The sequence below is a fragment of the Neomonachus schauinslandi genome, chromosome 4, assembly GCF_002201575.2.
Source record: "Neomonachus schauinslandi chromosome 4, ASM220157v2, whole genome shotgun sequence".
NCBI lineage: Eukaryota > Metazoa > Chordata > Mammalia > Carnivora > Phocidae > Neomonachus > Neomonachus schauinslandi.
Window position 1 is genome coordinate 39,719,266 of NC_058406.1, and position 9,590 is coordinate 39,728,855.

Genomic DNA, 9,590 nt, shown 5'->3' on the forward strand with positions numbered 1-9,590 from the left:
TCCATTTCCTATTTATTATTCTTTAGTCGATTGACTTAAAGTATACAACACAAAAAGATCTTTATGATTTAAGAGCAAGTCATGCTTTTTTTTTAGAAGATATAAAACAAATTTAAACAGTTTTACAGTTGACTCATGAGGTGATGTACAATTAAGAACAGATCTTCAATATAATAGTTTGGTCCTCAAAGATGTGCACACAACATTGAAAGAACTGACATAATTTCAAATTTATCTGTGTTTAATTCTGGGTCATACCAACATAGATTTAATGCATTTTGCCAATTCACCAAGATGGCCTACTACACAAACCAATGTTTTAATTTTGTGTCTTAAGTGTTCTTTTTCTCACAGAAGGAATTTTACTTCCACCTCTTAATTGCTATGTCTTAGAAAAAATGTATCATCTCTGAGCCTCAGTTTCCTCAACTATAAAATGACATACTAACACCTATCTCACAAGATTAAATAATCTCATAATAATATATATATATAATTCCTTTCATGAATGGGAAGTTACAGACAAGCCAGGGGAACAGGATACATAGAATCATGAATGTGGTAATGTATTAAAGTTGGAGACATCAGTAAGAATGAATGGTTAATTGCTATAGGTACAGATGGTTAAATATAGAAATATTTGTAGATATGTGTACACACATGGGTTAGTACATGCACACATACTTCTTTGTTCTGTCCACTGAGAGAGCTTAGAAGAAATGACACCCCAAATACAATAAACACACTTAGGGCCTAGATCTTGGCATCTAGTACCATTTTCATGAAAAGGAACCAGGGTTCCTTGGAAAATGGCTTATTCTATGACTGAGGCAGACAATATACAAGATGAACTTGGATCAGCTTGGGGTGTCAGAAAGTAAGGGATTGTTTAATACACATACAAACACACTCATATACACACTAGTGGGATATGTCAAAGGGACATAGGAGCCTACTGAAAGAACTCTTAAATGGCCAAAAATGGAATAATTTGAGCAACAAAATAAAAGTAGCATCAAATTATAACCCAAAGTATAAAATAAATATCCATGAGTCCATAATGATATAAATACATGACTAAAATAATTAATTAATGGGGAAGAATAGGCAAATTTCCCATGCAGAAGAATTCCAAATATATAGATACTCAAACCTAAAAGAAGGGAAGCTTAAGTTCCTACTCCTTAAATGTAGGTTGCACATAGTGACTTTCTTCCTAAAAGTACAATATGGAAAGTTGGGGAGTAGGAATATCTTTATAGTAAGAAAGCCTAACAAACACAATGGTCTTCAGATCAAGATCAACATCAGCAGTCCTATGTCATGTTGGTGGTATGTAACCTTGATATCCTATGATGAAAATGGTACTTTACATTTATAATCTTCCTCCAAAAAACCAATAAGTCATACCATTACACACCTATTAGAATGGCTAAACTCCAGGTCACTGACAACACCAAATTTGGGCAAGAATGTAGATCAACTGGGACTCTCATTCATTGCTGGTGTAAATGCAAAATGGTACATCCACCTTGGAAATTTGGTAGTTTCTTACAAAACTAAACATGCTCTTCTCATTTGATCCAGTAATTGCATCCCTTGGTATTTACCCAAAGGAGTTGAGAAGTAATATTCACAGAAACCTGCACCTGGATATTTATAGCACATTTATTCATAACTGTTGAAACTTGGAAGCAACCAAGATAGCCATCAGTAGGTGAATGGATAAACTGTGGTACAACCAGACAAGGGAATATTAGTCAGTGCTAAAACAAATTGAGCTATCAAGTCATGAAAGGACATGGAGGAAACTTAAATGCATGTAACTAAGTGAAAGAAGCCAATCTGAAAAGGCTATATATTGTATGATTCCAACTATATGACATTATGGAAAAGGCAAAACTATGTAAAGAGTAAAACAGTCAGTGGTTGCCAGAGGTAAAGTGTTTGGAGGGATGAATAGGAAGAGCACAGAAAATTTTTAGGGAGGTGAAAATACTCTGTATGACACAATAATGATGGATACATATCATTATATATTTACCCAAATCCATAGAAAGTACAACACCAAGAGTTAATCCTAAAGCAAACTATGGATTTGGGAGTGATTATGATGTGTCAATTTAGGTTCATCAATTGTAACAAATGTACCACTCTGGTGAGAGATGTTGATATGGGATAATGAAACAATACATGTGGGGGGCAAGGTGTATATGGGAAATCTCTGTACTTTCCTCTCAATTTTGCCATGAAACTAAAAATAACATAATAAACAATAACAAATAAACATTAATATGTACATAAACTTCCAATTAGCACATTTTTAATCATCTTAAAAATAATTTATCATTAATTTTTGTCATTGAAACTTCATATGCTATACGGAAGTCAATTTGGAATCAGCATCCAACACCCTCAAACACAGCTACACATTTGTTTTAGAGTAAATTCATAATGGTTCAGAATTGCTTGAGTTCCCTACAGATGCTGTTCTTGTCTTCAACCCCTGTGTTACTACATATTTCTGCATTTAAACAGTGAATTTGATACAAAAATGATAACACAAAGATTGTAAAGGTAAAGAAACAAACTTCAGTTCCCTGAATTCTTTCATTTTACATAACAATATGGAGTTCTTATTTGTGTTTAAAATTTAAAATTTAAAATACAGAGCAGGGGCGCCTGGGTTGCTCAGCTGTTAAGTGTCTGCCTTCGGCTCAGGTCATGATCCCAGGAATCGAGCCCCACATCAGGCTCCCTGCTCAGTGGGAAGCCTGCTTCTCCCTCTCCCACTTCCCCTGCTTGTGTTCCCTCTTTTGCTGTCTCTCTCTCTGTCAAATAAATAAAATCTTTAAAAATAAAATAAAATAAAAAGCAGAGACATTTGAAAACTGCTAAAATCAATACTGAAGAAACAAAGACATGTAATTTCTAGAGTTTATTGTGAAATAGGATTTTTGTGAATCTCTGCCAAGCCTATCCTTTCTGCTTAAGACTTTTACTATTTGTAGATATGTTGCTTCATTTGAAAGAAACTTTTCAAAATTAAAGTCAATAAAAAGAGTTTTTCAATCAACAGTGAGTAAAGATATGGGGCGCCTGGGTGGCTCAGTCGGTTAAGCAGCTACCTTCGGCTCAGGTCATGATCCCAGGGTCCTGGGATCGAGTCCTGCATTGGGCTCCTTGCTCAGCAGGGAGCCTGCTTCTCCCTCTCCCTCTGCCTGCTGCTCTGCCTACTTGTGCTCTCTCTCTATCTCTCTGTCAAATAAATAAAATAAAATCTTAAAAAAAACCAGTGAATAAAGATTGATAAATCTGACTGTATTCTCTATTGAATATGAATATACAAAGAAGGCCAATTTTGATGAAGTCGTTGACAAAACAGCAGAAGGTATAGCTCAAAAACAAAATGGTATTGATTACTACAACAGACAACTTGTAAGTATAAGTTTCTTTCCCCTTTAAAAATAATTTAAGGGGCGCCTGGGTGGCTCAGTTGGTTAAGCGACTGCCTTCGGCTCAGGTCATGATCCTGGAGTCCCGGGATCGAGTCCCGCATCGGGCTCCCTGCTCGGCAGGGAGTCTGCTTCTCCCTCTGGCCCTCCTCCCTCTCATGTTCTCTGTCTCTCATTCTCTCTCTCGCAAATAAATAAAATCTTAAAAAAAATAAATAAAATCTTAAAAAAATAAATAAATAAAATAAAAATAAAAATAATTTAAAAGTTTCAGGGCACCTGGGTGGCTCAGTCAGTTAAGCGTCCAACTCTTCATTTTGGCTCAGGTCATGATCTCAGGGTCATGAGATGGAGCCCCACGTTGGTCTCCATGTTGGGTGTGGAGCCTGCTTGAGATTTTCTCTCACGCTCTCCCTCTGCCCCTCCTCCCCAAGCTCATGCTCTCTCTCTTTAAAATAAATAAATAAAATTAAAAATTATTAATCCTTTATTTTTTATTTTTCTGTACTGTAATTTTTAATTATTTTTGCTATTTTTAATATTTATTGAGATATAACTGACATAACATATTTAGTAAGCTTTAGGTATACAACACATTGGTTTAATTTTTTTATTATTTTTTTATAAAGTTTTAATTTAAATTCTAATTAGTTAACATATAGTGTAATATTAATTTCAGGTGAACAATATAGCAATTCAACACTTCCATACAATACCTGATGCTCATCACAAGTGCACTCCTTAATCCCCATCACCTATTTGACCTACCCCTTCACCCCCTGCCCTCTGGTAACCATCAGTTTGTTCTCTATAGTTAAGAGTCTGTTTCTTTGTATGTCTCTCTCTTTTTTGCCTATGTTCATGTGTTCTGTTTCTTAAATTCCGCATATAAGTGAAATCATATAGCATTTGTCTTTCTCTGACTGACTTAATTTTGCTTAGCATAATACTCTCCAGCTCCATCTATATTGTTGCAAATGGCAAGATTTCATTCTTTTTATGGTTGAGTAATATTCTATTATATATGTATACCACATCTTCTTTATCCATTCATCTATTGATGGACACTTGGGCTGTTTCCATAAATTGGCTATTGTAAATAATGCTGCTATAAACATTGGGGTGTGTGTATCCTTTTGAAGTAGTATTTTTGTATTCTTTGGGTAAATACCTCATAGTGCAATTGCTGGACTGTAGGGTAGTTCTATTTTTTAACTTTTTGAGAAACCTCCATACTGTTTCCAGAGTGGCTTACACCAGTTTGCATTCCCACCAACAGTGCAAGAGGGTTCCCCTTTTTCCTCAACCTTGCCAACACCTGTAGTTTCTTGTGTTGTTCATTTTAGCCATTCTGACAGGTATGAGGTGATATCTCATTGTGGTTTTGGTTTGTATTTTTCTGATGTAGAATGTTCCCCCTGCTTGTGCTCTCTCTTTCTAAAACATAAATAAATAAAATCTTTAAAAAATTTTTGTTGCTGTTGTTATCAACAAAAGATTTTCAACCCATGCATATATGGTCAATTAATTTATGACAAAGGAGCCAAGAATACACAATGGGGAAAGGAGAACCTCTTCAATAAATGATGTTGAGAAAACTGGATAGCCACATGCAAAATAATGAAACTGGACCACTACACTGTGCAAAAAATCAACTCAAAATGGATTAAAGATTTGAACGTAAGAACTGAAACCATAAAACTCCTGGAAGATGGGGCACCTGGGTGGCTCAGTCGTTGAATGTCTGCCTTCGGCTCAGGTCATGATCCCAGGGTCCTGGGATCGAGCCCCGCATCGGGCTCCCTGCTCCGCGGGAAGCCGGCTCTTCCTCTCCCACTCCCCCTGCTTGTGTTCCCTCTCTCACTGTGTCTCTCTGTCAAATAAATAAATAAAATCTTTAAAAAAAAAAAACCTCCTGGAAGAAAACATAGGTAGTAAATTCCATGACATTGGTCTTGGCAATGCTTTCTTGGATCTGACACCAAAAACAAAGACAGGGGCACCTGGATGGCTCAGTTGGTTAAGTGTCTGACTCTTGATTTCAGTTCAAGTCATGCTACCAGGGTCATGAGATCAAGCCCCACATTGGGCTCCACACTCAGCTCAGTGTCTGCTTGAGATTTTCCCTCTTCCTCTACTTTTGCCCCTCCCCTGGCTCATGCTTTCTAAATAAATAAATAAATAAATAAATCTTTTTAAAAAGGCAAAGGCAACAGCAACAACAAAAAAAAGTGGGATGACATCAAACTAAAAAGCTTCCGCACAGTGAAGGAAATCATCAACAAAATTAAAAGGCAACCTACCAAAGGTGAGGAAATATTTGCTATTAATTAATTTTAGCCTTTCTGACTGGTGTGAGGTGGTATCTCATTGTGGTTTTGATTTGTATTTCCCTGATGCCAATTGATGTTGAGCATTTTTTCATGTGTCTGTTGGCCATTTATATGTCTTCTTTGGAGAAATGTCTGTTCATATCTTCTGCCCATTTCATGACTGGATTATTTGTTTTTTGGGTGTTGAGTTTAATAAACAGTATGGAGGTTCCTCAAGAAGTTGAAAATAGAGCTACCCTATGACCCAGCAATTGCACTACTAGGTATTTACCCCAAAGATACAAATGTAGTGATCAAAGGGGCACCTGCACCCCAATGTTCATAACAGCAATGTCAACAATAGCCATACTGTGGAAAGAGCCCAGATGTCCATTGACAGATGAATGGATAAAGAAGATGTGTTTTATATATATATTAGAATACTATTCAGCCATCAAAAAGGATGAAATCTTACCATTTACATCAACGTGAATGGAACTGGAGGGTATTGAGCAAAATAAGTCAGAGAAAGTCAATTATATGGTTTTACTCATATCTGGACTTTAAGAAACAGTGCAGAGGGGGCGCACGCTCGGGTGCCTCCGAGCCCAGGTCGTTGGGCCGGGATCAGGGTCCCCGGCCCAGCGCAAGGCAAGATGTTGAGGCGCAGCATGGAAAACCGGGACGTTCAAACCAGACAACTGCAAGATGCTGTCACAAATGTGGAGAAGCATTTCGGAGAGCTGTGCCAAATCTTTGCTGCTTATGTGCGGAACACTGCCAGACCGCGAGACAAAGCAGACCTACTAGTGAATGAAATCAACGTGTATGCCTCTACAGAGACCCCAAATTTAAAGCAGGGCCTGAAAAACTTTGCTGATGAGTTTGCCAAACTTCAGGATTATCGACAAGCAGAGGTTGAAAGACTTGAAGCCAAAGTAGTTGAACCTTTGAAAGCTTATGGAACCATTGTAAAAATGAAACGAGATGACCTCAAAGCAACATTAACAGCAAGGAATCGAGAAGCTAAACAGTTAACTCGGTTAGAAAGAACATGTCAGCGAAACCCATGGGATCCACATGTTATTTCACAGGCAGAAACTGAATTGCAGAGAGCTATAATGGATGCTACCCAAACAACTCGTCATCTGTAGGAAACTATTGACAATTTTGAAAAGCAGAAAATAAAGGATATAAAGACTATATTTTCAGAATTTATCACTATTGAAATGTTATTTCATGGCAAAGCTTTAGAGGTCTACACTGCTGCCTACCAAAACATACAAAAGATTGATGAAGAAGATTTGGAGGTTTTCCGAAATTCTCTGTATCCACCAGATTATGCATCCCGTTTAGATATCGTAAGAGCAAATTCAAAGTCATCTCTTCAAAGATCACTCTCAGCTAAGTGTATATCTGGAAGAGGACAGGTATCTACCTGTCGACTAAGAAAGGATCAACAGGCAGAAGATGATGATGAAGAGGATGAAGACTTAGATGTTACAGAAGAAGAAAATTAATTTTCTTAAGTAAACTTCACCTTTCAGTTTTCATCTTAAATGACTTGGAATCCAGAATTACTACACTGTAAAATTTTATACTGGCTTCATACATGTTAAACCTCAAAATGAAATCCTACTGGAAATGAAAATTAAAGGAAATTTGTGCTGACCAAAAATGAAGGTTTTAAAAAATATTACACACCAGTCATTTCAACATCCTATCCAACAGTATGTGATTTTTGTATAGGTTCCATTTTTTAAAAATTATGTATTTCAAAAGTATTTCATACTAATGCACTATACATAGTTGTGGTTGCAGTATAAGTAGATGACAAAAAAACAAGAGATCTAACAATTTGACTTGCTTCTTTTGCTTTCATTGCCAAAAAAGGGTCTTTAGTCATTCTGATTAAATACAAATTCTATTCCATAAAGCCTTAACAAGAAAGACAAGGGTTTTTTTTCCTTTCCTTTTTTTCACTTTTACTACAACCTTAAGTTTCATTGTTTGATAATTTACTTTTCAACAAGAGTGTTATTACTTCTGATTAAAGGTAATGGGACACTAGGGTATCAGTGTCTTAAATTTTAGATTAAAATTTAGCATAAATTTTAGATTCAGAAAGAAAGCTACATTCGGCCTGATTCTGGTTTTAAAATGAAAATGATAATCATACTAAGGAATTATACATGAAACTACAACTTTTGGAAAGCCGTAATTTGGTGGAATGTTGCCTAAGAAAACATCATGGAAAACCAAAAACCATTAAAAGTATAAAAATTTTACCAAACCACCATCTAATTAATGAAAGAGGATATAGCTACTTTTATTCCTGAAAATAATCAATTTAATCAGAGCCTTTCAGTACGTCCATTTGTTTCTTTGGATGGGGATTGTACTTTTGATATTTCATGGATACCAGTCAGGCATATAAAAATTATGAAATTTATAAAATCATTTGGGATAACCATAAAAAACAATTATTCATAAAAGACAAAGACTTTCTAGAAAGCAAAAAAGAAAAAAAAGAAAGAGAGAAAGAAAAGAAAAGAAACAGTGCAGAGGGTCATAAGGGAAGGGAGGGAAATCTGAATGGGAAAAAATCAGAGAGGGAGACAAACCATGAGAGACTCTTAACTGTAGGAAACAAACTGAGGGTTGCTGGAGGGGAGATGGGTGGGGGGATGGGATAACTGGGTGATGGGCATTAAGGAGGGCACATGATGTGATGAACACTGGGTGTTACATGCAACTGATGAATAACTGAACACTACATCTGAACTAATGATGTACTATATGTTGGCTATTTGAATTTAAATAAAAAAAATAAATGTGTGCTGGCTAGGCAAAGTATTAAAAAAATGGGCAGAGGATCTGAATAGACATTTTTACAAAGAAGACATGGATGGCCAACAGATACATGAAAATGTGCTCAACATCACTAATCTTCAAGGAAATGCAAATCAAAACCACGATGAGATATCACTTCACAGCTGTTAGAATGACTATTATCAAAAAGACAAAAATAACAAGTGCTGGTGAGGATGTAGAGAAAAGGGAACCCTTGTGTGCTGTTGGTGGGAATGCAAAATTGGTGTAGCCACTGTGTAAAACAATATAGAGGCTCTTCAAAAAAATTAAAAATAGAATTACCATGTGATCCAGCAATTCCACTTCTGGGTATTTATCCAAAGGAAATGAAAACACTAACTTGAAAAGACATATGCACCCCATGTTCACTGCAGCATTATTTAAAATAGCCAAGATATGGAAATAAATCTAGTGTCCATTGATGGATGAATGGTATATACATATATATAGCCATTGGATATATATGTGTGTGTGTGTCTGTGTATATATATATATATATATATATATATATATACACACAATGGAATGTTATTCAGCCATAAAAAGGAAATTTTCCCATTCACAATGATATGCATGGACCTTGAGTACATTATGGTAACTGAGATAAGTCAGACAGACAGAGAAAGACAAAACCATAAATCTCACTTACATGTGGAATCTAAATGAACAAATAAATAAACAAAAACTAAGCTCATAGTATTAAGAAGGGCATGTGTGGTGTTGAGCACTGAGTGTTACACACAACTATTGAATCGTTGAATACTACTTCAAAAACTAATGATGTACTATATGTCAGCTAATTGAACATAATAATAATTTTTTTTTAAAAAAGGCAATGCTTTTTGATTTATAAGAGCCAAGTATGATTAATAAATAAAAATAAAATGTTCCTGGAAAAACAAACAAACAAACAAACAAACAAAAAAACAAGTTCATAGATTGTTCATGT

General features: G+C 35.7%; 1 protein-coding gene across 1 annotated transcript; it reads left to right on the forward strand.

Moving 5' to 3' along the window:
• The first annotated feature begins 6,423 nt into the window (after nucleotides 1-6,423).
• On the forward strand, nucleotides 6,424-7,306 carry LOC110575043 (protein FAM92A-like). The gene is given in 1 exon segment (XM_044914028.1): nucleotides 6,424-7,306. A coding segment is annotated over 1 exon segment (864 nt). The 3' UTR covers nucleotides 7,288-7,306.
• Nucleotides 7,307-9,590: the final 2,284 nt, after the last annotated feature.